General features: G+C 35.2%; 2 protein-coding genes across 3 annotated transcripts; both read right to left on the reverse strand.

Moving 5' to 3' along the window:
* Positions 1 to 12,232: 12,232 nt before the first annotated feature.
* Positions 12,233 to 17,533, reverse strand: LOC113288208 (C2 and GRAM domain-containing protein At1g03370-like). Of its 2 annotated transcripts, none has more exons than XM_026537168.1 (10): positions 16,577 to 17,533; positions 15,180 to 16,403; positions 14,864 to 15,046; positions 14,418 to 14,701; positions 14,200 to 14,316; positions 13,799 to 14,061; positions 13,549 to 13,720; positions 13,199 to 13,471; positions 12,760 to 13,075; positions 12,233 to 12,668 (listed from the first exon to the last, which is right to left on the reverse strand). In XM_026537168.1, exons 1-9 carry the CDS (start codon positions 16,923 to 16,925, stop codon positions 12,881 to 12,883), a joined length of 3,060 nt encoding a protein of 1,019 aa, XP_026392953.1. In that variant the 5' UTR covers positions 16,926 to 17,533; the 3' UTR covers positions 12,233 to 12,668; positions 12,760 to 12,880. The 2 variants fall into 2 exon arrangements, with proteins under 2 accessions (XP_026392953.1, XP_026392952.1); XM_026537167.1 differs by having other exon boundaries at positions 12,766 to 13,075; positions 16,577 to 16,925.
* A 1,049-nt stretch (positions 17,534 to 18,582) lies between these two features.
* LOC113288209 (farnesyl pyrophosphate synthase 1) lies at positions 18,583 to 22,704 on the reverse strand. Its single transcript, XM_026537169.1, has 12 exons — positions 22,470 to 22,704; positions 21,526 to 21,550; positions 21,315 to 21,430; positions 21,106 to 21,192; positions 20,842 to 20,958; positions 20,658 to 20,746; positions 20,133 to 20,184; positions 19,762 to 19,857; positions 19,626 to 19,670; positions 19,426 to 19,515; positions 19,264 to 19,335; positions 18,583 to 18,956 (listed from the first exon to the last, which is right to left on the reverse strand). Exons 1-12 carry the CDS (start codon positions 22,602 to 22,604, stop codon positions 18,828 to 18,830), a joined length of 1,053 nt encoding a protein of 350 aa, XP_026392954.1. The 5' UTR covers positions 22,605 to 22,704; the 3' UTR covers positions 18,583 to 18,827.
* Positions 22,705 to 26,659: the final 3,955 nt, after the last annotated feature.

Below are 26,659 nucleotides of genomic sequence, written 5' to 3' on the forward strand. Positions count from 1 at the left end.
AGGATGATGACGATGCTCAATACCCCAATGCATCACCCACCAGTAGAACATGCTGACAACTTTCAAGATTTGCAAACCCAGTCCCTCTTCAACTTGGAGGTTGAAAGAGGTCGTTGTGCAGGTTCATCTCAGGTTTCCGCACCCACAAGCTTCAACCAAAGTGCGGCAATTTACCCGAATTTCACCTCGGACGGTATATCCATGTGTCATATAGGTCAGAGTGGATCTTCATCAACGAATCCGACAACAAGTTTACCCTTGAGTGGGAACTTCAACCATGGAGTTGGTAAGTTGAGTGCGGACCAGTTGACCAACGAACTCAACCATGGGGCTTCAAGAGAATTCGGAGCCATGCATCCTAATGCACACACCAACCAAAACCGCCAGTTGGTTGCTCGTATCAGGGATCAACGATAGGTATTATGTTTGTTAAGAACGACCCGGTACGATAACAACGTGAATTGTTAGTCTTAAGACCACATTTTGATGGGAATCCAGTGTTATGCATATCTGCAAAGTTTTGCAGATCTGGACCTACACATGATACCAAAATCTGAGTTGAGTTACAAAGTCTTATGTATGCAACTGCTCCTCTCACATAATTTTTTGTATTTCCTGTGAAGGTTGCTCGTGGTCAGCTATCGCTTGCTAATTACGACCTTCATTCTCAAATTTGGCATCTTCAGATGCAGCTTCAGGGGCGAGACCGATTTATTCAAAATCTTAGGATGCTTCTTCAGGAGAAAAATCAATATGTTTAGGTAATTCTTGTTTACTATTAGATTCGTTGTTAACCATGATTGGCAAACACATAAAAACCAGAATATGTTGAAACTTCAGTAACTTGTGTTTTTTTCTTGCAGTTGTTGGAAAATATTGTTGTAGAGAACTTGAATCAGCAGGACTCCACTCCCGAATAAATTTTGGACTCACCGGGGATATCAGTGGAATCAGATACCTTATATCCGTCTGGCTTATCAAATTATGATGTTGAAAAATCTGTTCTGAGAAAAAAAAAGCTATCTCAGGGAATAAATAATACTCATCATTCAGTTAATTTTATGCTTTGAGGAATTGAATGCAATTTTATTTTAATGGAAATCTCTTCTCATTTGTCTATCAATATCAGTCTAAATTTATCTACTGGAACTCTGAACAAAAAGAGGATTGGAATGTTTTCACTGAAAATTACACATATTGTTTTCCAACGAACGAAATCGATCTGTACATATACAAAGTGCCAATTCTAAGAAACTGAACACGAAAAAGAATAAGATTAAAATTATACTTATGCAGACTAGCAAACTGCGCCTACATCAATCCTTCTTCAATCTCTTTCAAATGTAGGTAGATGTAGCACCATTATATTGAAAACATCAAGTTGATGAAATGTGAGACTGTTAGCCCATTGAGAACGATTAACTTGAAGAAGAATACGACATTGTTATAAACAAATCTGAACTACTGCTATGTGACGCCAAGGTAAACTCCATTTACTTATGTTTCTTATGTATGGAGCATGAATAAGCGACATATTGGTTTAACTTTACTTACTACATTGTAAGTTAATCATGATTAAATTTGTTTTCCCTATTTCCTAACCCCACTTTTCTATTTCCCATCCTCCTCGATTCCTATCCCCAATTATCCTAAGTACCACTCATGTAAAATTTTATGTGTCCTATATACTACCTATTGACTTTTTATTTACCTCCAACAATAAAACCACCTTACAACTAAACAGAAAGAAAATACCTAAGTTACGAATCTAGTTCCAACTTTTGTTTTTAATCCTTACCATCGAAGAAAAACGATCAAAATGAAACTTAAAGAAGGAGTGCATATAGTTATTGTGTTAGTTGTTATTATATTGTTTCACTCACTTATATCACTTTTTTTTATATAAATAAACCCAGTTCGGAAACCCATGGAAGGATCAGATCTTTTTCTATTTGTTGTTACCATGATGATCTTATGTCGTACTGCACCTGCAACATTGGTTATAGTCCTACCATGGCTTCGTATTTTTGATTATTTTTATTTAGTTTCGTGCATTGGCTAGTTTTCGGGACCTGAAAGTTAAAATCTCATGAGAAGTTCATATGGATCAAGTTACTACTTTATATGCAATCGATAAGGAAAGTGTTAGACGCTCTTCTTGTTGCTATGCTTTTGGGGATTTCCTTGACATGTAGTAGTTGCGATTGGATTCTTTCTAAACATTTGAGAACATTCTCACATGTATATAGATTGAAACAGGGTTGAGATATCCCTTAGATTTTCAATAGTGGAATCTTCTATGATATTTATCGATCAATCGTCGATTAATTCATCTAAATCTCGGAAAATTAAATGGCAAAAGATAAATAAAAATATGGGTACCACAACAATAATTAGAATCTAACCTAGGTATCTAACTTTTTTGGTTTTCTTTAATGAAAAAGAAAGATTGGGGAAGACGAAGACAAATAAAAATGGCAATAATCATAGTAAAATCAATTTGACTTTTATAGGTGGTACATAGGAAAGCAAAAATTGAAAATTAAATTGATTTTAGAAATTGTGAACGGGATGGGTGATGTGATTTGTAGATAATGGTAAAAGTGGTTCGATTCTCAGACTTGTGAAGGATATTAATTAGACTTAAATTCTAATATTAAAATAGAAAACTCACTAAAATTATAGCAAACTCAATCAAAGATGATAACAATACTAAAAGAAACACTGAGGCTAAGATTCCACTATTTTCCAAGTTCAAAGTGATTAAACCAATACTTATATTTATGCAATTTTCTTGTTTAATTTGATTCTAAAATATTGCAACAAGTAGATTTCAAAAGTAATAATTGTAAATACCAAGTATGAAGCATCAAAAGTCTTAAAACTAAGCATACTCCATCAAAATAGATCACAATCACTCAAATAAAAATCATATTCAATAATAGTTCAAGGCAAATAATCATATAATTATTGCAAATAAAAAGATAAAATAGAATATACCACTTTTTGTTGGAAAAATAGCTTCCTCTATCGCCTCAACAATGGGGTTTAGCTCTTCGTATTAATCATGATCTCAAAATATGTGTTTGTTGCTCAAATGATGATCAAAAGAGTGAAAAGTAATAACACAGACTGTTTTCAACAGTGTATTGGTGTTGCAAAACAACTGTTACAATGGAACTGTTACAGAAAAACTGTTGCTTTGTCGCTGAGTTTAAGACCCTAGAATACGACTTCCCTGAACAGCTTAATGTTCTTCAGGTGTTAAACAACGACACTGTTCTACGACTATTTACCGTGCGTCAATGTTCTTCGCGTTCTTCTTCTTCAGCAGCAGCAGAAACAGAGTTTGGTAAAGCTCCGATTTCTTCTTCTCTGGCTCTCCTTAGGTTCCCAAACTCTCGACACCTCTTCTATATGACCCAAGACATCTCTTTATATCAAAAATACCGATTAAATCTCTCCCAAATCTTCCAAAATCTCTTTCCTTCTTTTCACGGCCAAGTTGCGGCAATTTCTTGTTTTAGGATTTCTACGCGTTTCTGAGCTTTCCTTTTTATTCTAAACTCTTCCTTAGATAGATACAAATCTTTGGGAAGGTTTACAGCGCTTTAATCTCTCTAAAATTCCCTAAAACAGGTCACACACGTGACTTTCCATATTTTCTGTTGTGAGAAAAATCCGTCGATTGAGCCCAGTCTAATCGATTTAAACACCCATATCAGATTCCTAGACCCATAAGGAGTCTATCCTATGAAAATCAGAGGTTTAATCGACCTCAAACTCCTCCAAATCACGATTGCCAAAACTGTTCTTTAACTGCACTATTTTCCCGCCAAAAACCTGATTTTTGAAATGTTGAAGATGGTTGCCCCTTATCCAGAGTAGGGATGTGATTAGCAACTGCCTGGAAATGGGATGCCCCTTAGTATTAGGTTACCCCTTATCCAAAGTGAGAGTCTGAATATCAAATGTCCTCCGGGTGCTTTCCGACAACTTTCCGAGCCAATTTTTTCCAAAAATGTTTATTAGCCAAAAATACCTACAAATAAATAAAACAGCATAATAAGTACAAAAATGAACCCTAACAATATATAGAATCGAGACAAATCGGACATAAAAATGTGTCTATCAATGGAAAATAGGGAAAATGGAGATGGGAAATAAGGAAACGGGAAAAACCATTAAATATGGCTTAAAACCTACTTCTAACTCACGCTTCAGTTTCCACGGCAAAGTCATGAGTACACCTAGCCGATCTTCGAAAATCGTGTTGGAGCACTCAGTGCTACGAGACTTTACGTTCGCCACTAACTTCCTTTGTTCCGCACAATTAAATAGATGGTATCGAAACCGAGAACTATATTAACTAGGTGTTGTGCCCGTGCATTGCACGGGCCTAGATATTTTGTAGAGAAAGACCTATTTTGGTGATAAACTTAAAGCATGAAATAGAAAAGATAGGTGATAAAAATATTAAGATAATAATAATGTTAGAGGTCTGATTTTGCTTATTCTAGGTCTTCACTTTGTGAACTACCCGCAATTTCAATGTCAACTCTCCTGATTTATTTTCAACTGCATTCACCATTTGTAGCATCCTTTTCCACTACATCCCACTCTTTCTGCTATCTTTAGTTTCTTTCCTTAGAAATATATATCCTTCCTCTGTCTAGCTTTCGTTGGCTCACATTGTCTCTATCTTATCTTCGTCTCTGATCTGAAGTTCATATCTCCCTAATTGAATTCATGATTTCTATCACCAGACCCATAGGTATTATTCTCTGACCCCTATTTAGAAAAAAAAAAAAAAGCATTAGCATGTGAATGAAATAAACATCACATCGAACATATGCATGTGCATCAACAGTAATGCAATCACTAAAAAGTATTTAAAATTAGAGTGTTAAGAAGATAATTTTAGAAACAACAACTAACTAACTAACGCAGTCTAGGAAATAAAAAGTAGTGAGCTTCATTTTGGTTGTGTATACATCTGATCACCATGCTTTTAAATTCATATTCTAAAGATTAATTGGATAAACACTAAACAATTCACCTGAAGGGAGTTCTGTATTCCTCTTCTTAGTAACTTCAAACTAACACTGAATTCACAATAGTATGCTTACTTGTAGTAGTAATATTTATGGGACAAACATTGTTCCCCTATGAGAATTCCGTTTATGTATATCCTCCGCGTCCATTTTTTGACACAACATGGCCTGGAACTGAAACACAAAAGATTGACTCATGTTGAGAATAAAGCAGGTTAAAAACACGTCTCGTAAGTGTATGAGAAAAAAAGTATGTAGCGCTGATACACCTAATTGGTTGATGTAATTCTCAACAGTAATGTAGTTGGCAGTATCCGTACGTCCTAACTAAAACCGGATTAACGTCGATACACCTAATCACACTTGCTATCGAGGATTAGATGTATAAACACTAATCCAATTTAGTTAGGGAGTGATATACAGATATACCTATCTTCCATGATAGAACTCACCACCAAAATATGTATTTATAAATATGAAGCACTATGATCAACTTAAAGTTGACACTTCTAAAATATTTTTGAAGACTTCCAATGCCCTCCTAAATTAAAAAAAAAACTATTAGACTGTATGTACAAAAAGAACTAAAAACGTACCAGCAGGAACGAAGTTCTCTGTAGAAAAAAGAGTAAACCAATGATATTTGTATTTTCACTTGGTCAAACAGCCCGTTAACTCCATCTTCTTCCCAGATACTTTGATTAGGGAGGGTACTACCTAAGGAAGTAACTAGTTCACCTATAATGGCAAGAATTTTTGTTTTCCGTTAGTTCTTAGCCTGAGGAAAATACCATGTTCTGGTCATGCTACTCAAATCTAAATCTAACATATCTCGCCGTGATACTCACCTCCATTTTGATAAGTGTTGAGACTGTGATATATAAGTTATGAACAACCATAATAAAACCATCATGGATGAAAAACCCATACCCACAAATCCACTTTGTATATAGGAAAAGACCTCATTAATCAATTGGGCTTAACCCCAAACTACTGTTAGTAGTATCAGCACAATTATAAAGATTAGCAATAAGGAAGAAACAAAACCCACTTTGTTTGTCCATTTTCTTGAGCTTCATTGTTATATTTTACCTAAAGGGCCCACCCAAAAAGAATTAGGGGCCAACAATAAGATAAAATAGGGTCACCCAAACGTAAATTGAAGCTAGCCCTTATCTCGCGTATTTCATAATGGCAAAATTACCCTTCCACAATCGGTAGTTAATACTACAATCGGTAGTTTAACTACAATCGGTAGTAAAGTGTGTTACTTTAACCTCCGAATGTATTCAATTTTCAAATTTTGGTACTACCATAATCGGTAGTAAATTTAACTTCCGAATGTATATTGTTCCCAAAATGAGATTTTGCCAAAATTCTAAAATTTTCGAACTTTGGTACTACCATAATCGGTAGTAAAGTGTGTTACTTTAACCTCCGAATATACTAAATTTTCGAATGTTAGCACTACCATAATCGGTAGTAAATTTAACTTCCGAACGTATATTGGCCCCAAAATGAGAGTTTGTCAAAATCCTAAAATTTTCGAACTTTGGTACTACCATAATCGGTAGTAAAGTGTATTACTTTAACCTCCGAATATACTCAATTTTCGAATTTTAGCACTACCATAATCGGTAGTAAATTTGACTTCCGAATGTATATTGGCCCCAGAATATGATTTTGCAAAATCCTAAATTTTTCGAAATTTGGTACTACCATAATCGGTAGTAAAGTGTGTTACTTTAACCTCCGAATATACTCAATTTTCGAATATTAGTACTACCATAATCGGTAGTAAATTTGACTTCCGAATGTATATTGGCCCCAAAATATGATTTTTCCAAAATCCTAAAATTTTCGAACTTTGGTAGTACCATAATCGGTAGTAAAGTGTGTTGCTTTAACCTCCGAATATACTAAATTTTCAAATTTTAGTACTACCATAATCGGAAGTAAATTGTGTTAATATGTGATGCTTATTATGTGCCGATTGTGTTCATGGCCTCAAATTCAAATTTTCAAAACTTAACAAAAATTTCAAAATTTTCTACTTTCACAATCGGTAGTCTATGGTGTTCATTATCTATCGATTGTGCGTAACTTTTTGCACAGGGAAATTTTAATTTTTAGAATCAAGAATAATCGGTAGATATCGATCAATTTACCAACCGATTATGGTTGATGTTCTTAAGAAACGAAGAATATCAACCATAATCGGTAGGTAAAGTAGATTATTATCTATCGATTATGTTTCTGCTAGTGTAAATCCAAGAACATCAACCATAATCGGTAGGTAAAATAGATAGTTATCTGCCGATTATGTTTCTGCTACTGTAAATCCAAGAAAATTTTCGGATCAAATTTTTGATTTCAAGTAATCAAATCCAAATTTTGAATCACAACTACTATCATCTATTCGTTTTGTTTGTTGAACTCCTTTTTTTTGATGTTCTAAGTTTCAACTTTAAGGTTAATGAATTTTGGGTTTTAATTTTAAACAATCAATCATAACATTTGTTTGATCGACGATCTTTGTTTTCAATCAAAATTAAAATGATGAAAAAAAAATTCAATGGAGAAGAAGAAGAATGATATGATTATGAAAATAAATGATATAGGTTTAGATTTAGTATAAAGGTGAAGGATAATATAGACAATTTTCTATTTTTAAGACACCCCTTAACCTCCTTCAATGGATGGGAATAAAAAGGTGGCCCCTAATTCCTTTTGAGTAGCTCCTAAAAACGCAAGGATATTTTAGCAACAAAACCAAAATCCAAACAAAAAACAATGAAAGAGGATGTAATTCTTTTTACCTATTATGGTTTTCCTTTTTTCGTTTTGGTCGGTTGTTTATCTTTCTTTTTTTTCCAACAAAAATTGTACTTGCAAAATTAAACTTTCACAAATCGGTAAGTAGAAGAAATCCCTAAACAAACCCGTAATGCAAAAATCAAGAGTAAGTCAAAAAAAAAAAATCAAGGATCAAAACATAGCAGTAGAGGGAAAGAGTAAACCCTAACCTATGTTTTGTTCTTCTTGAAAAACCCTCACTAAGCCCGTTAGCACACCCCACCGCGGAATCTCCATTACCTTTAAGAATTTGTTTTTCTTTCTTTTTAGGTCCTACGAAATCCAACGAAACAACAAGATAGAGCGTTAGATTAGATCAACAAAAGAAACCCACATCTTTATGCTTAAAACAGTAGAGCGTTATATATATATAATGGAAAAGAAAAGAAATCAACATGCACAATGAAGAAGAAAGAAAACACGTAGAGTTAAGGAGGCGCCAAAGAAAGAGAGGATGGCAATTAGGTTTATTCTTTTCTTTTTATCGTTAAATCAATAGCAATTAGGTTTACACAGAAGCTTTTATACCCGAGGACCACCAGCGCACCAAAAATAGTGAAAGAAAAAAACTCGTTGGTGCTATTGGACGAAACATCGGTGGCGTGAATAAACGCGATTTCTTATTGGCTGAAATATACTCTGGTGGGACCAGAAGCTCTAAGAAGAGAGTTTTGTTCAGCTTTCAACCACAGCAGAGGAAATTCACCCGAAATCATATTATTAATTTGTGGCCCGCTTAACCTTTCCAATTATGAGGGGAAAATCGATAGAAAGCTCATTGGAATCGTACAATGGTATTTGAAAACCAACCCTAACCTGTCATAAATTGACTAAAACGGTATACGGAATATGACTATGGTTCGGGATGATCCCAGAGGAAAATAACGTTTTTTTTTACCTTACGAATAATGGAAAATAATATTTTATACTGATACATGAACGAACAAGATCAACCTCAATGCAGAACTACAGCTGATAATATAAAATAATCTTCGGCTTGGTTCGATCGGCTTATGGATACCCACCGCACTGAACCTAGTACAATGTCGACTCCATGAACTTATACAGTAGATAAACGGTCGGATAATCGTTTAGAAAGAAGGGTAAGTAATGTCATGGGTAAAATAAGTTTGCAAAACGCCGAAGGACAAAATAAAAGTAATCAGCGTTTTGTGTAACTATGATATATTTAGTTCTTCATTATTTCGTGGGTACTGCTCAATATAACTATTCTAAAATTATTATAATAAAATAATAAATGTCACAAACACATTAATACAAAGAATCTTATTGGATTACCGAGTTTTCGTATGGATTGTAAAAATGGTGTCTGCTTCAAAAGGAAGAATACCTAGGCATTGACTCGGCGATTTAGTACATTATGTATTAAACACGCAAAAAATAAACTATAATATGCTTTAAATTATAAGGATGGATGGTGAAAATTATAACCATATCAAGATATAATTCTGAAAAACAAAGGATTGTACAACCACCCGAATCTAACCGTGAAAAAAATTAATTATAATTTTAAGGAATAAAATTTGACTCAACGATCTCTGTTTTAATAAATTAATGAACCATGTCTATAAATTTTAAAATCAAAATATGACATTTATTTTGTCTCCGAGTCAATGACCGATATCATCTTCTTTTTCTGAGCTGGACAAACTCGGTATCGGTGCAACAAAATGTCCAAAGTTGATGAACGTAATTAAAACTCAGACCCGTATATATAGAAATAGATTTATAAGGAGATATAACTATTCTTGTAATCCATATTATTATCATTGTAATCAAAATAAATGTATAAGCATCTAAAATGATCTGGTTTACTAGTATATATACATATATAGTGAGACGGATGATTTCTATCAGAAGCAGTTAAAGTAATCATTCACACACAAGAACTCTGGTTAGTTTTCTTTTGATTTTTCATGTCAGATTATTCAATATATACCACTTCAAGTATGTGTTTCTTGTTACTATTTATTTTTGGTGTTGTTGGTTTCTATGTAACTTTCGTTTAGGGTGTTAATGAAAAATAAAGGCTTACTATCAAAAGAAATTTAAAAAAAAAACTAGTGTATATGATTCTTTATTTTGATAACCAATTAGTATAAAAATAAGAATCATATGTTTTCTTTATCAGCAATGATAATAATATTAAGAATTTATATGTTCTATTGGATTCTTGGACTTATTGATACAAAATTGATGGTTTCTCATATAATTTGATCATATGTTATGCAAAATTTTATATAACATGACATGAGCAATATATATCTTTTATTTATATTTCTTTTTTACTCTTTTTTTTCCTTCAGTAAGACTAAGACATACATAATTATAGTTTCTCCATATTTTCTTGTTTAGATTTTAGAAGTATTTACTCGAGTGTGCCTCTTAGATTTCACCTTTAAATGTTGTTTTGTTTGTTTGTTCTAAAGGTTGGTTATAAATTTGTATTTCTTTCCACACGGAAAAAGGTTTGCAATTTAGGGATAAGCACTGCTTGATAATTTTGGACCAAGTCCAGATGATTTTCAGCAGCCAAATTAGATATAATAAATAGAAACAAAACAAATAAAAAATAAAATAGAGTATAGTATAGTATTAGTATTATTTTCGTCATCCAAGGGGATGTTGTTCTTTTCTTTGTTCCGTGAAACACAAGGGGATGTCATTCTTTCGTGAGTGCTCCAGGCATTTTTGTTTCTATGATCCATGCGCAAATTAGAGTGATGTTATATCCATCAATCTTCATATTAATATGTTGGGTTTAAGTTTTGGTTTAATTGATGTTTTCACGGATCAAAAATACTAATTAAATTTTGCACATCAAGAGAAAATAGTATACTTATCAATTTATTAAGACATTTATTTTATATTCTGTAGGCATTTTTCTTTTTAACATTTATGAAAAATAAATAAAACTGTGGTGATCCTTTTTAAATTATCACAAAGAGTAGAATTATCTCGAATTTAGATGAAAAAGCTCTTATCATCACAAAAAATAGAATTACCTCCAATTTAGACAAAAAATCTCTTATAATTGTTAGTGGAATGAGTCCACCAGAAGTAAAAACCTAGAAAATCAAAATTTTGAAAAATGTTAACGGTCTACTTTATTCACTCTTATTTTATTTCTTACTCTTCTTTGTGGTGTCTATAGCCTATAGGTATGGTTACAAAATCGTTCGCAAACATGTCACCATCAGTACCACCCAATGTTCCTCAACAGCAACAACAAGATCCCATGATCCAAAGGATGATGATGATGCTCAATACCCCAATGCAGCACCCACCAGTAGAACGTGTTGACAACTTTCAAGATTTGCAAAGCCAGTCGCTCTTCAACTTGGAGGTTGCAAGAGGTCATTGTGCAAGTTCATCTCAAGCTTCCGCGTTACCCACAAGCTTCAACCAAAGTGCGGCAATATACCCGACTTTGACCTCAAGCGGTATATCCATGTGCCATATAGGTCAGAGTGCAGCTTCGTCAATGAATCCGGCAGCAAGTTTACCCTTGAGTGGGAACTTCAACCATGGAGTTGGTCAGTTGCCTGCGGACCAGTTGACCAACGAACTCAACCAGGGGAATCCAAGAGAATCCGGGGCCATGCATCCTAATGCACACACCAGAAGAAACCAAAACCCCCAGCTGGTTGCTCGTATCAGGGTTCGGCGACAGGTATTATATTTGTTAAGAACGACCCGGTAGGATAATAGCGTGAATTGTTAAAGTCTTAAGACCACATTTTGATGGGAAATATCTGCAAAGTTTTGCAGATCTGGACCTCACATGATACCAAAATCTGAGTAAAAATATCTGGGTTGAGTTACAAAGTCCTACGTATGCAACTGCTCCTCTCAAATAATTTTGTGCATTTCCTGTGAAGGTTGTTCGTGCTCAGCTATCGCTTGCTAATTACGGCCTTCATTCTGAAATTTGGCATCCTAGGATGCAGCTTCAGGGGCGAGACCGAGTTATTCAAAATCTTAGAATGCAGCTTCAGCAGCGAAACCAAGTTATTCAGGAGCAAAACCAATATATTCAGGTAATTCTTGTTGGCTATTAGATTCGTTGTTGGCGAACACATAAAAACCAGAATACGTTGAAATTTCAGTACACTTGTGTTTTTTTCTTGCAGCTGTTGGAAAATACTGTTGTAGAGAACTTGAATCAGCAGAACTCCACTGCCGAATAAATTTTGGACTCACCAGGGATATCAGTGGAAAAATCTGTTCTGAGAAAGAAAAAAAACTATCTCAGGGAATAAATAATACTCATCATTCAGTTTCATTTTATGCTTTGAGGAATTGAATGCAATTTTATTTCAATGGAAATCTCCTCATTTATGTATCAATATCAGTCTAAATTTATCTACTGGAATTCTGAACAAAAAGAGGATTGGAATGTTTCCACTGAAAATTACACGTATTGTTTTCCAACGAACGAAATCGATCTGTACATATACGAAGTGCCAATTCTAAGAAACTGAACACGAAATGAAGAAGATTAAAATTGTACGTATGCAGACTAGCAAACTGCGCCTACAGCAATCCATCTTCAATCTCTTTCGAATGTAGGTAGATGTAGCACCATTATATTGAAAGGATCAAGTGGATGAAATGTGAGACTGTTAGCCCATTGCGAACGATTAACTTGAAGAAGAATACGACACTGTTATGAACAAATCTGAACTACTGCTATGTGACGTCAAGGTAAACTCCATTTGCTTATATTTTCTCTATCTGGAGCATGAATAAGCGACATATTAGTTTAACTTTACTTACTACATTGTAAGTTAACCATACCCCGCAGAGAGAAAGTGGAGAAAGTTACCAGAACCTGAATTCCACGTTCCAGTGCAATGCAGAGAGTCTCTCGAGAAACACAAATGCCTGGAGGGAGTACTGCTGAAAAAACATGATATTAACACACCCACGTCTACTTGCTAGCGTATTTACTTTCCTGCTATATATTCCTTTTCAACTAGAGAGAATGTTTCTTTTAGACGATCTGTAAGATTTGATACAATGTTCTCTGTGATCCTTTTCTGGTTACTGGTGCTTTTCAGCCACTGAATGCCAAAGAACACATGGACATTGCATGCTTTTGGTTTTGAAAGGTTGTCCTCAATTTGATATCTTTTATGAAGCTGCAGAATGAGGGGAAAATGAAACTTAGCATTATCTTCAACCAAAAGAAACAAGAGACAGCCAGAGCGTACTTTTCAGAAATGCAATAACATAACAAGAGAATCGAGGAGTAAGCATCTTACAGTGTAGTAGTCACCAAGTGGAACTCCTTGGAGGGCCATGACCTCTTCAATAACCCATCCTTTTCTATCTGGTAATGGAGATCGTTGCTGAGTGCTGGTAACTTCTCCTTTGTATCCAGAAGAATTTTTGTCAAACTTGAAACAAACTTGTCTCTGATAAATATCGGACTTCACCACTTCCCATGGAGTATGCGAATAATCAACACAACCCGCCTTCTCCATCACCTTCAGCTCTAACTTTCCTCCAGCAAACAGTTCGGTGAAGAAGTTCGTCTGAGAAAGCAACAACTTTCAAATAAGTTTTTTTATGAGAAAGGCCAAACTTTGTTATGGAGAGAGAGAGAGATTACAGGAACAGGGAATAGTGAGGAATAAATTTCAGACATGCTGACATCCTCTAGACCAGTGAAAGTTCCACTCTCTTCACTTCGGAGGCCACCTTTAACTCCAGATTCTTCTTCAGCTATCCGAACCTTCTGCTCAAGACTCAAGGACTTGGACTTCCAAAGTGCCATTATAGTCCTGTACAATGAAGACGTTAGAAATGCCCCACCTCTCGAAGAGGACGTGTGCATAGGTCACTTGCTGTTAAGTGAGTACCTCTGAGCTACATTGAAGGATACGAAAGAGTGGAAGTGGAACTTCAGTCTGCCTTCCTCATCTAGTGTCTTTGCACCGTGTTTTGCATCCTTACCTCTTCCTCGACGCAGAATGATAATAATGGATGGACTTCCCATTGATGCCAGAGTTGGTGGAAGAATTTGAATGTCTTCTATGTCCTCCCAAAGAAAGAAGAATGTGGTTTTATGACCAAACATATTCGTGTGAAACCCAATTATCCTTGCTGAGAGAAATAGGCGACCCTGCATGGAAGCAACCATCAAAAGGTAAGATAAGATCGCTGCTTCATACTACAACAAACTAGAACTATTGTGTTTTACACAAATTGTGTTGTAATATAAGGACATCAATTCTTCTAAATTTCAAAAGACTTCTCCCACCTGGAGTAGCATTTTGCGCTTCAAGTGACAAGTAAAATCGTTGATAAGAAATTCCTCGGATGGTAAACAAAATAGTTTCTGGAATGCTGAATTTGTTTGAGGGGAACGCACATTTATCTACAAAAGTTTGAGTTGTGAAGATAATTAGCGAAATTGGAACAACATGGACAAACTCATGCTGCATATTTAAGGACATTGAAGCAAGGTCGGCAATTTACCTTTTTTCCAACCTCCTTCTCCATCTTCGTTAAGTACTCTTTGACAACACTGCTGCCTCTTGTATTGTTCAAGAAAACTCGCAAGTGCAACTTAGATTGGCAAGTCTGAGCTAACTTTCCTTGAAGAGGGATCCACACATCAGCAAGATCGGATACATTAGATTTTAAAAAGTTGATTTCTGCATGTCCTAGAGATGTAGCTTCATAAAAAGGCCCATCGAAGTCGAATACTTCCACCTCCAACATTGATGGGGGATCTTCCATTGCATCGAATTCGAATATCTCTGCAATCCAAAACAATATTTTGAAAGTAGGATCAAGTATGAACCATATTCAGCATGTGGAGATCACACAGTTCCCCTGCTACATGGTGCAGCTCATGTTTATAGAATTACGAAGATCAATACAACACACACCTATTGTGATTACAAGAAAGGGGGGCGTACCATTCCATAGAGGATCGAGTTTCTGAAACTTTATCGAACTGGTTCTTGTTTTACCATTGCAGGTAAACACCACATATGGGTCTGAGAATCCAGTAGAATCAACAGCTGCTAAGCTACTCCCTTCGATCAGAGCAATGGTTACTAACCAGCCATCCCCTTGTGCTTTGACTCCATGATCACTTCCTAATTTTTCAATGTGCATAAAAATGAATCAGTTCAAGACACGAACATTTTCTTTGGCTGACCCAGAGTGACAGACTATAGGAACATAGTTTGATGACGGAGATGGCCAAAGCCAGAATAGGAAGAGTATTACCTTTCCGCAATCTGGCCTGCATGAAACGTGCTACCATCTCCAGAACTCTTTCCCCTTGGAGAACCAGAATACCACACACAATCACTTCACCAATCGAATCTGGCAAGTCCAGGCCATCAAACTCCAGCCCTTGTATTTTGTTAGGCATGGCCAACAAGATGTGTGCAAGAACATACAGTCCCATCACGACAGTGGAAATTACAGTGAAATTCAGAAAATAATGGATCGCCAGCCTCCACATTGATTGTGGCTCCACCTGCATAGAAGCCAAAATCTGCTCTTTGTTGGAACCAGAAAGGTCTTTTAAATCGACCGCCTTAATTTTTTGAGATAACAAAGTTGCCACCTGCTCATAGCTATCCCTAAGACCTTGCCTAGCCCCACCTTCAATCATTCCTCTCATCATAGTGCTCTGAAGGAAATTCATTCGCCACGATATTACCAACCTTGCCGTTTTTTCTCCTGATGAAATTTCAGGTCCGGGGGTTATACAGAAGAGCAACTCCGTCCTAAAGGTGTTCCCATACATAACATCAGGTGTAGCAACGGTCACTGAAACGGCAAACACCGTTCCATCACCTTTAACATATGCTTGGTCTTCTGTCGCTTTCACAGCCTTAATTAACTTAGTTGGAGCCTTAATGTAAGTGACAGTTCTTTTTAAGCTCTCACCACCATCTTCAAATCTCCAAGGTCCTTCTTGTAGTTCCGTAGTTCCTTGGAATTCAGCCAAATCTTTTGTAAAATTAGAATCAGGTGAAAAGAGTAGCAAATTCAGGTCAGATGGTGTAATGACATAAGACTGGTCAAGTAGAATGCCAGGAAGATTAGTAGGCGTTTCAACTCCTTGATGTTTGGACTCCAAGCTCCTCATAACTTCCTCAAAAGTGGCATCAGACGAATTATCAACAATCTCAAAATTATCGAAATCCTTTTCCTCCGAGTTCACTGTAGTTGGTGTTCCAGGTGCACTAGTCGACCCTGTCTCTACATTTTTTAAAAATATTTGAGCTAGACGACCAGCAAAGGTTTGCACAGCAGACGGCTTCTCTTCTTTGACAAAATTAGTGTCAGGAGATGTTCTTAAGAAAGTATCTAAATGCACTTTCGGTGACTCGTTTCCAATTGACTCTATATTCCTCTCCATAGAGGTTTCACCCCCACTACTAAGTTCATCTAAGAATGAGTTGTTTTGTGATAATGAAATTGTAAGAAGTATTTCACCTGCAACAAACAAAAATAGAACCAAGATACAACATTCACAATCACATTAACTAAAGCAAATTGAGTTATACTCAATTCTCAAAGCATGAAGCCATGAACATAGCAAATGGATACCAATCTAAACTATGCAAAATCGAATACCGTAAATGTAAAACACTAAATTGAGTTCTTACCGCATTCTTTCTGCTTGATCTTCTTATTCTTTGGTTGTAGAGTATACCAACAAGTACCCAAAGTCTTATTCTCAGCATCAAAAATCTCCGAAATTGGTATTTTCACTTGACCAATAAAATCGTGAGCTAAGAATTTATCTTCATCAAAAACATTAATCTGAAGTTCTTCGTTAAGATCTTCAACTCTAAAATTGAAATCCTCATTCCATGATGGATTTAAATTCTTTTTGACTACTTTAGTTTTCAATCTCTGCTTCCCAAGTTGTAATTTGACGTAAGGGTCACTAAACCCATTTGGATCACAGGCTTTAAGATTTCTTCCTTCAATTACTTCTACTAATAACTTCATTACAGCTTTTATATCCAAAAATACATACAAAGTTAACAAATAAAAAGGAAAAAATCTTTTATAAAGTAGAGATTTTGGTGGGGAAAGAAGAGATCTTTTATGGCAAATAAATAGAATCAATGAAATTCTGATGAATTGAGAAAATGAGAATGAAATTTGAAAGGTACAAAAAAATTCAATGTTTTGGCTCACATTTGAAGGAATAGACGAAGAATGAAGATGATTCAAACAAAATAGAGAAAACACGAGAAAAGGAGAGTTGTTAAATAAGATTAGAAAAATGTTGACTCTGCAATAACCCAGATAGATAAATTTAACACTTTTTTACCAGTATATTAATTAAAGAGATGACGGTACTGGATTTAGACAACATTTTTGACTTGTACTTTTTTTCTAATTATTACGAAGTTTCGTCACTACCACCACCTCTGCTTAATCTAAGTTTGTACTTTGTCAAGAGATTTCTGATCCAAAGAGAGACCCAGAAAGAGATGAGTTTCCATGGCTGCTTTACAAAATCCTGATTCAGAAAAAAAAGGTTTACGTATTTGAAAATTTAAATGGAGGAAAGCGGTTACGGATTGTTACGCACGCGCATGCTTCTGAATTCTGATGCTGTTTGGCAAGCAACGAGGTTTTGGTACTAAAATCAAGGAGGAAAGCATATAGCTTAGATATTTTAAAATGACGCTCGTTTTGACTTTGTCAAACATTTACCAGGTCCGCATATAACATTTTCTCGTAGGACCTCAAAATTGATTTTGCAGTGTTGAGTCTCAAATAAATCAACATCTGTGACAAATTTTAATCTAAACACCATTTTGACCTCTTAAACCAAACTACAAAGAGTTGATAATCACATTTGATTTTCTATCTATTATTAATCTACCAAATTGGAATTCTATACTGTTACACAACATTTACTTTTCGTTCTACGACTCTGGAGATCATTTGATCTTAAAATCAACAACTTGATGATTTTCATGTGAGATCAAACAAGTTGTACAAAAAAAATTGAATGCCTTGGCAGCAAATTCATATCGAGTAAAATATAACATGAACATCACCATGAATGCTGGTAGGGTTGAAATGTCTAGATTAACAATTTATAGCCCAGTCAAATATTCAAACCTGTATGAGTATAAAGGACACAATGTCCCTATTTGCACAAGTATATTCGGCTCTTCTTTGTTCCAAAAATAAACAATCCACTTACTCTTGTAAAAGAGGAAAAAACAGAGGTGGCTTTTTCTTCAACTAGTATAGTAGTGGTTTAAAGTTTTCTTTAGGAGATCATGTTATCCACCCCATAATTGTAAATCAAAAAACGCGGATGATCTAATCCATACTAGTTTACTGTCGACCTAACAGTTTCCATCCAGCATTACTCACAAGCCAATGAATAATGCCCAAGGCCAAGTCTTTATGGACCTACTGTAAATGAAGTCAATGTGCAAAGGGATCTGTATTTGGTGCCTTTTGATTCTGTCACTTTTTCAAAGAGAAACAATCCAAAGCCGAAACGAGATTCTGAAAACATCAGTGCATAGACTTGACTTACACTCAACAAAGATAACAGTTTCGATTTGGTACTTAATTTTCTTGTTTAAATGTTATTTTTGTTTATGATTAGTTTCATGCTGGATTCACAATGTGGTAGAATTAACGGTTCGTCAAGTTCAATTTCAAATTTCAATAATATTTGGAGGCCAAAATAAGAGGAAACTTATAGCACCATACATGTTATACATTGCGACAATAGGATACAGGTTCATCACCGTGATATGAAGAAGGATAAAGAAGAAAAATCAAATCAACAAAAAAATTAGACCAATAATTGGAAATTCAATTCTACAACCAATTCTCCGGGTTTCTTTCTATCTTCATGGTTCCTTTGCTCCTCTACTTCTGCCTCTTATATATCTTCCCCAAGAAAGACTTCAACACTGCTTGTACTGCCTTGCTTGGATGCTCTTCGATCGAAGAGATTAGCTTCTTGTGGCTAGTGCTTTCGTACTCCTCAAAAACAGCCTAACAAGTAAAGAAATCACAAAAATGTTCAGAAAATATTTGACTTGGTACAAGCAAAAGAAAACCAATTGCAGATAAGATTTATAGACATAATCAATCTCAGCAGATAAGATTTGTATACCCTGATATTTCAGTAGCATAGAACGGTATCGCAAAGACATGGTTTAACCAGATAGATTGAAGAAACACATGAACTCTAGCTAGTTTTCAAATGTCAACAGTGGAATCAAATTTTGACATGACTTGGAATATGATAAATAAAGTTAGGTCTGCCAAATGAAAACCGGAGATAAGATTGATTTCAAACCTTAAGATTCAATTCATCATAAAGTGCCTTTATTTTTGCAACACAAGCTGGATCAACCTTCCCGTAGTTCTCCTGGAAACAAACATTTTAGTAACTAAATTCCAGAAACCCTCCAATGAAAAAATAGCAAATATACTAGAAAAGATAAGCTGTCACTCTTACGTATAACACTTTCTTTTGGTCCTCGTTTACCCGGTCGAGTGCTTGCACAACCAACCAAGAGCATTTAAAATCTTCAATGTCAGTTCCAATCTAATGGTGAAGGAAAATCAAAACAAAGGTTAGTCATACAGACCAGATACTCGCACTAATGTGTTTCTTCAGACTTAGATTGAAGGAGAAAAACTCAGGACTTCGCTTACCTTTCCAATTACTTCTGGAGCACCAAAACAATCAAGAAAATCATCCTACAAAAACATTGACACCAATGACTAATTCAATAGTGACGGAATACATCCCTGTATAGTGCAGTAGTTTCTCAATGGATAAAAGACATACCTGTACTTGGAAGTAGACACCCATTTCAATAAGGACGTTCTTTACAAGAACATGGTCATCAAGATTCTCACCCACCATAAGCAATGCACATGCAACCTGACAGTAATAACACAAGCACTAAACATCAAACAGGCTGATCCCATTAAGCTTAATACGCATTATTGATATCATGTGTCTTGGAAAACAATATTCAACTGAGTAAGTGCACCAGAAATCGTATGTGGCATGCATAATGTGATAGAAATTAGAACACCAAGTTCGGTAATCCAAATATTGTTAGCATTTCTTTCCAGAAAAAACCATGACATAGATTTATTTCAATCAGTAGAAGAAATAGATACGATAACAGAGAATGTATATGCTTTACTTACAGGGATATAAAATGAGTAATAGGCGGTTTTGTACTGAACAATGCGACGATGGCTGCATTAAATCAACATTTCAATTGTAAGATATGGGCTAGTTAGCAATATAATCCATACCATCTTCTGGAAGCAAGTATGAGAAATGTTATCAAATAAAGGAAATAAGTTGAACTAATTAGCCAAATTTCAAAACTTAATAAGCCAACACACACGATGCAGTGTAAAAAGTTATTGTCTACAGAAGACAATCAAGTCTAAGGACTCTAAACCTTTTATCACCCCCTAAAAACTCATCACTAATATAACCTATAAGTGAATCCCTGACACATCATGGCATGTATTCTTACTGCCGAAAATTTGTCTAAGCACACATTCAAGATTCAAACCCTTATCAGACGCCATCACATGCCACACCTCAATCGAGTAGTTGTGCTTGTTGCACTCCCATGTATATAAAAGCAGTCATAGGTCCATAAATGTTCCAAACTACGTCTCTAGGAATTATTCTAACTATTTCTCTATGTTACTTACACTGCCAATTTGTACTTCGCCAGATCTTTTTCTCCATCTAGAGTTGTAATTAAATCAAGCATCTGCCCTGAAGCTGTTTGAAATTCAACCTGTTGAAACATGCAAGGAATCGGCACTAACTTTGAGCAACTTTGTTTCAGGAAACAAATTTAGAGTGCTCAACAGAAACTAAAAACACAGCTACCTCATTGAATAGTTCCAGCAAATCTACATAATAAGGCTTTCCTCTAAAGTGCTTTTTGAGAATCCTGGGAATGTGATTACGAAGTAAAACTCCGTCATTTGCCGCAATCAAACCAACCTACAGTTTATGTTCGGGAATGTTAGTACCTTGTCTAGGTATTCAAACTCCAAGTACAATATCCTACGGAGCCGGATTACACAGAGGATGGTAATGACTAATAAATAATAAATACACAACGGAAGATGCTCAATACAGAATTAGCACCTTCTCTACTCTGAACCAACAAGGTTGACCTCGCCGTGTGTGAGAATTGTCCATAATATCATCTAGAACAAGAAAATATGCCTGCAGCTGCAAGTATCAATCAATACAAGAGTTCAGATTCCTAGCTCTACCACACTCAGACGAAGCAATAAATGTGAATTTAGTGCAAGAACAAAGTGTTTGTCATAGGAGGTATCTGCAAACTATACCCATTCAATGCACCAGCCAAGCACAGATGCGAGAAAAATTTCATCCTCAGACAAATCTTGTCCTTCTTTCAACAGCTTGTAGCTATCAATCACAGAGAGTCCACGATTCAGCTTCCCTGGAAAAATATGTCTCATTAAGAAGCTTACTAAAAGAAGATCGAACATCAGATTATCCTTAAGCCAAATATGGTTGAAGAGTTTTATCCCCTACCTCCAGGTACATTGTAGTCCAGCATCTGCAAAAGAAACAAAAAGAAGATCAAAACCCCACACAACAAATGAGAAACAATGAGAATATGCTCCTGCAGTACTACCACACATCAAAACCCCAAGATTCCTACTCCCATTATCACTAGAGAAAAGAACCAAACGTCATGTGATGTTTCAGGTCAATTATATAAGCATGCATACATCAAGAGGCATTCGAAGATGAGATCCTGAGTACATGCGCATCCAGACAGTGGGTCCCCACACCTATTATCAGAATCCATCTGTCCCCAGTTCAACTATCATTGTCTTGTAAGCATTTAATTGGCAGTGTCATAAAGAAGGTGCATCATGTACAAAGTCATGGGTCAGCTATCGTATTCAATGCAAGAAAATTGAGTACATCGAAACAATTCAGAGAACATGGAAACGAGCTCGACAAAACTACGGGCAACAGCTGAGAAAACAAACAAAAATTACCAACCCGATCCAAGAACTGATACGAGTCTAAATGGTTTAATAGCTGAGTTCCATTAGTAGCATAACAATTGCCACAAAAGAATTATCGCATTTCCTTCTTTTCCACTCATAATTGATAGCAAAACCCAAGTAGTGGTCCAACATATGAAAAACAAAAGCAAAATCCATGTAAATTTCATGATTTTGAGTCAAAGTTATCCACTTTTCTTCCTCCTCTTAACATTATCTACCATGAACAGGCAACAGAGTATAAGCACATCATAATCTAAGGTGTCTTAAAACAAGAAATTAAAAAGGCATAACAAGATTAGATCTAACATTGTTAACGAGCTTACAAATGTACAGAAGAAAGACGTTATTTTTTTTCCCTTAAATTCAATCCCAATAAGTTGGAAATTAAACATAAACAATGCAGATCTCAAACAAATCAAATAAAAGTGGAAAATGGGCAAGAGATTAAAATCTTACACGATCGACCCATTGCCGAGCATCATCGGTAAATTCAAAAGCAGGATCTTCAAGAAGCTCAGCTTTTAAAACAGAGTAAACATTCAGAAACTTAGATTTCAGATCGCTTGTCGATGAACCATTAGACCCCGCCATCGAAAATAGATTGAAAGTTAGTTTCAGCGAGGAGAGAGAGAGAGAAAGGGAAGTGGCGCTGGATTGTTTTGAGGTAGTCGGATGAGATGAGACGGATTTATATAAATAGAAAAGGAGGAGGAGAATACAAAGGAAGTCACTGTGATGGATGGAGGGAGAAATACAAAGAAGTCAGAGTCAAACTGTTTAAGTGCGAAAGGAACCAACTTTAGGCAGGATTGTTGGAATAACTTCAAAGTTTGCCATTACCTCTGTTTCAAAAGTATTTATTTGCGAAAAAAAACTCCGCCACCCAAACTCTTTCTCAAGTGACATGTCGCAAAGATATTGGTTGATGAATGTTTAATAGAGACCTCCCACGGGCCCAAAAATTTTACCACGTCCATGTGAACACATGAGTGGGGAATGGAGGGTATCATATAGTTTCAATTTTTTTATTACTATCACCTTAACATACGCAATAAGTAGAATAACCCAATGCGTTTTGGGGATCATATTGTTCGTGGATACCACGAATCCTAATGTGACATGAATTCATATATAAGTTATTATCATCATCAGACGCGACATAACTAAGAGTGAATCCATCAAAGAAAATTTGGGCCAACGCGTCTCGCTAAAAAAAAATCCCCACAATCAAGAACACAACCAATTTTATTAACAGTTTTATTCACATCGTTCAATTAGTATAACTAACATTATTCATAGCGGTCGGTCTCATTAGAGACCGGGCATAGAGATATTGCTTCGTGGAATATTTCCTTCCATAAAGTTTTGCCAATTTTTTTTTTTTTGCTAAGTTTTATCTCGTGTAATATTTTCTTCTATAAAGGTTTGCCAAAAAAAATATTAATAAAAAAATTGGTGTTAAACAAATTTCAAAATCAGATTATTCGATCGCCCAAAAGCTTTACCATTGTATTACAATGACATTGGCAAAATTTGTCAAAATATTTAATTTCAAAAATTAAAGGTCAATCAAAATATTAAAGTGATCCTAAAGAGGTTTGAGCATCAGACTTCTACGGGATACGCTTTATGATGACGTTGAGTTTTTTTTCCGAAGAATGATCATCTAGATATGTTTACTGGTGTTGATGGTGGATGTTTGACGAAGGATAAATTCGTAAAATCGCATAGAAAAATATGTATCTTTGACCAGTGTCAGAAGCATAAAAATTTATGTCTTCACATTCCGTAATAGAAGTGAAATGCAGTTTGGTAACCTCATCAAAGCAATAACATACAACAACAATATTAGAGTCTCTGAGGCAGAACTTTCACTATTCCATATATTTTATCATTTATGTCGAACGACTCAGCATCTCTTTCTGTATTTGGAATTCATTCAAAATTTATCTCTGGTGTTGTAACCCTTCTAGATGTTCACAATAATACAGAATAATATTCAGAATGAATATGGTGTTTCCATCTCATATTTCGATTCTTGAATCAATTAAATGTTCCTAGACAGATTGCAAATGATCATAAACTAGTGAAACACTTTTACCTGCGAACAACTGGTCTTGCGGATAATCACGAAGATCTTAGCATAGTGGAAGTTTAGTGCGATTCGTAGGGACTGCAAAATATTTTTCATCCAGTGATTTGGCTAGTTTTTTCTTCTTTACTTGTTGTTTTAGTGAAACATTGAGTTTTCCTTCATTCCAACTTTAAAACTTGTTTTCTTAATTCTTTTTGGGGTTATATGCTTTCCTTTAGTTGTAATTGTTTTCACGTGGCTTATATCCTTTTCAATATTATTATTTCTATCAATCAAGAGAAAAAAAAATTGTCCTTTAGAAATAAGAATGAGAGTCACAGTAGTCGTGATATAAGGCATTTTGTTTTCATGGAACCAATATTATATAAACGAAAAATATCATAACCTATGGGAAGCCAAGGGTATCCTAGAGTCCCAACTCTCATACGTGAGGTTATAAGTTGTTTAGGATTCGAGATGTCTTTTCGAGTATTTTCATAACTCTTAAAAGAAATATACTAACCTTGTAATTAGTGATAAGATATTTTTATTTGTTGACTTTCTCATTTATAATATCTTAAAAGTTCTCATCTTATATACATTTTTATTTATTTGTAATTATATTTTCGTCGACTTTCTCAATTATAATATCTTAAAAATCCTTATTTCATATACATTTTTAAAAATTATTAATGATAATTGACCCCAACAATAGTAGTTAGATTATGTGACGTTCCCCGAGAAAAGCATATTAACAGTATTGACAATTTTTGCAAGAAGTAAAATTTGGTGAAAGTTAAATGAAAATGAGAGAGTACCAAATACACCACCAGCAATTTCGTTCGACAACCAGTATGGACAGAACCTAATACAATTGCAAGTAGACCTGCTTAAAGATTCTTGACAATATGTATATGGAGTTTATATCTCTATCTCTTCATAAATAGAAAGTCAAGACAATAATGTCCGCCAACCTGATTGTATAGAAGAATACTTGGATGATCTCAAAAATCAATATTCAAGATCAACCTAGTCGTATCTAAATAACTGAATCTGAATTCTGCGAAGTATGAAACTTGTTATCTATCTTTCAAATTACGCATTCTACAAGAACGAGTCTCATAATTGATCACAATTAATACGTACTTATCTACTAGAATTGATTACGTACTACTTGTGTTATTCATGTTATAAAGATAAAACAATATAATTTGAAAAAGAAAAAACACAAGACACTAGATTTTTTGTTAATGAAGGAAAATGCAACTGCAGAAAAACCTCGGGACCTCGTCCAGATTTAAACACCAAACTGTATTAAGCCGCTATAGACACAATCCTACTATCAGACTTCTGACTTGAATATTTTTGAGACCGAATTCACCCTCTAAGAAATTCATCTGCAGTCATGCTCGTTATGTCTCTTGAACCTCTCAAGGTTCTACGCAGTTGATTCCCTTAGCTGGCGTCCTTTACAGCCTAGGAGTTATTTTATCCTAAGTGAAGACTTTTCATACCAATCTTCCTCTAACATATAAGCCTATTTTTTTTCCTTTTAGATCGAATAGATAAAAGCTTGGAAATCTGTTTGCAATAGATATAACTAGCAGATTTCACAAATTCGGAACACTACACTCAGCTAGATGAGAAGCCTGGATTATTAACCACCTCTCAAGAACAACCTTAAATCGATCTGTAAAGAAGAGCTTTAAATATTTAGCTTGGGGAATCACAAAGTCTAAGACGAAGAGAACTTTTACGATCTCTATTTATCTCGTTCCTGAAAGAGATTACCAAAACCTTAATAACAGAAAGAATAAGATCAGGATACACGAACTATCAAGGTAATAGTAGTCGGACCTGGTTTCACGAATCCCTAAGTGAAATTTTTAAGTCGTATAGCTAATTATGTTTCTCAGAAGAAACCAAGATTCATAGAGGACGACTCTAGCAAACAACTAGGACACAGAAGTGTCAAACATTGAATTTCCTGGTTGTTTGAGTCTGTGTATTTATATACTTTCAAGACTGGGATTGCTTAGAACCCAAGATAAGATACATTGATATTCAAGAAACTACTTTCTTTGTTTAGATGAAATTCTGGTAGGAGTTCATGTAAGCATGTGAGAATTTTGTCTTGAAATTACATAAAAGAGTACATTATGGTCTGGGTACCGGGACCATGTATATTGATATTTCATGGCAAGTATGCCTTTAAAATGATAAGCATAATGCATTTAACACTTAAGACTTGAATCAAGATGCACATATACAAGGTATTATAGTGATCAAAGATGTCTTAAAAATGTCCACAAGAGTTGTAGCAATGCCAAACATATTCGTGCAAATAGTTCATGAGCATATGTTAATTCGTACTGGGTAGGTGTACCAATGAATCAGTTCGTGAATTCAGATGGCCAAGGTACACATATTTGCATACTCTAAGGCTATTCACGAACTCATGCCTATGAGGTACGCGTACTGGGTATGCAACCAACATTTACTTTTTCTGAGTTGAAACAAATTCCCCATATTCACGAATTCAGAATACCATGGTATGCGTACTGGGTATGCA

The sequence above is a fragment of the Papaver somniferum genome, chromosome 6 (assembly GCF_003573695.1).
Source record: "Papaver somniferum cultivar HN1 chromosome 6, ASM357369v1, whole genome shotgun sequence".
Lineage (NCBI taxonomy): Eukaryota > Viridiplantae > Streptophyta > Magnoliopsida > Ranunculales > Papaveraceae > Papaver > Papaver somniferum.

Excerpts from the sequence above, each read along its gene's own strand:
- LOC113288208 (XM_026537168.1), bottom strand. The coding sequence starts at position 16,925 with ATGAAGTTATTAGTAGAAGTAATTGAAGGAAGAAATCTTAAAGCCTGT. Across the intron at positions 15,047-15,179 it reads GCAGGCCAGATTGCGGAAAG|GAAGTGATCATGGAGTCAAA; the intron begins GTAATACTCTTC and ends TTGAAAAATTAG. Across the intron at positions 14,062-14,199 it reads AGCGCAAAATGCTACTCCAG|GGTCGCCTATTTCTCTCAGC; the intron begins GTGGGAGAAGTC and ends GCTTCCATGCAG.
- LOC113288209 (XM_026537169.1), bottom strand. The coding sequence starts at position 22,604 with ATGGCGGGGTCTAATGGTTCATCGACAAGCGATCTGAAATCTAAGTTT. Across the intron at positions 20,185-20,657 it reads GCGAAGTACAAATTGGCAGT|CCATCGTCGCATTGTTCAGT; the intron begins GTAAGTAACATA and ends GATTTAATGCAG. Across the intron at positions 19,336-19,425 it reads ACCAAAAGAAAGTGTTATAC|GAGAACTACGGGAAGGTTGA; the intron begins GTAAGAGTGACA and ends GTTTGTTTCCAG.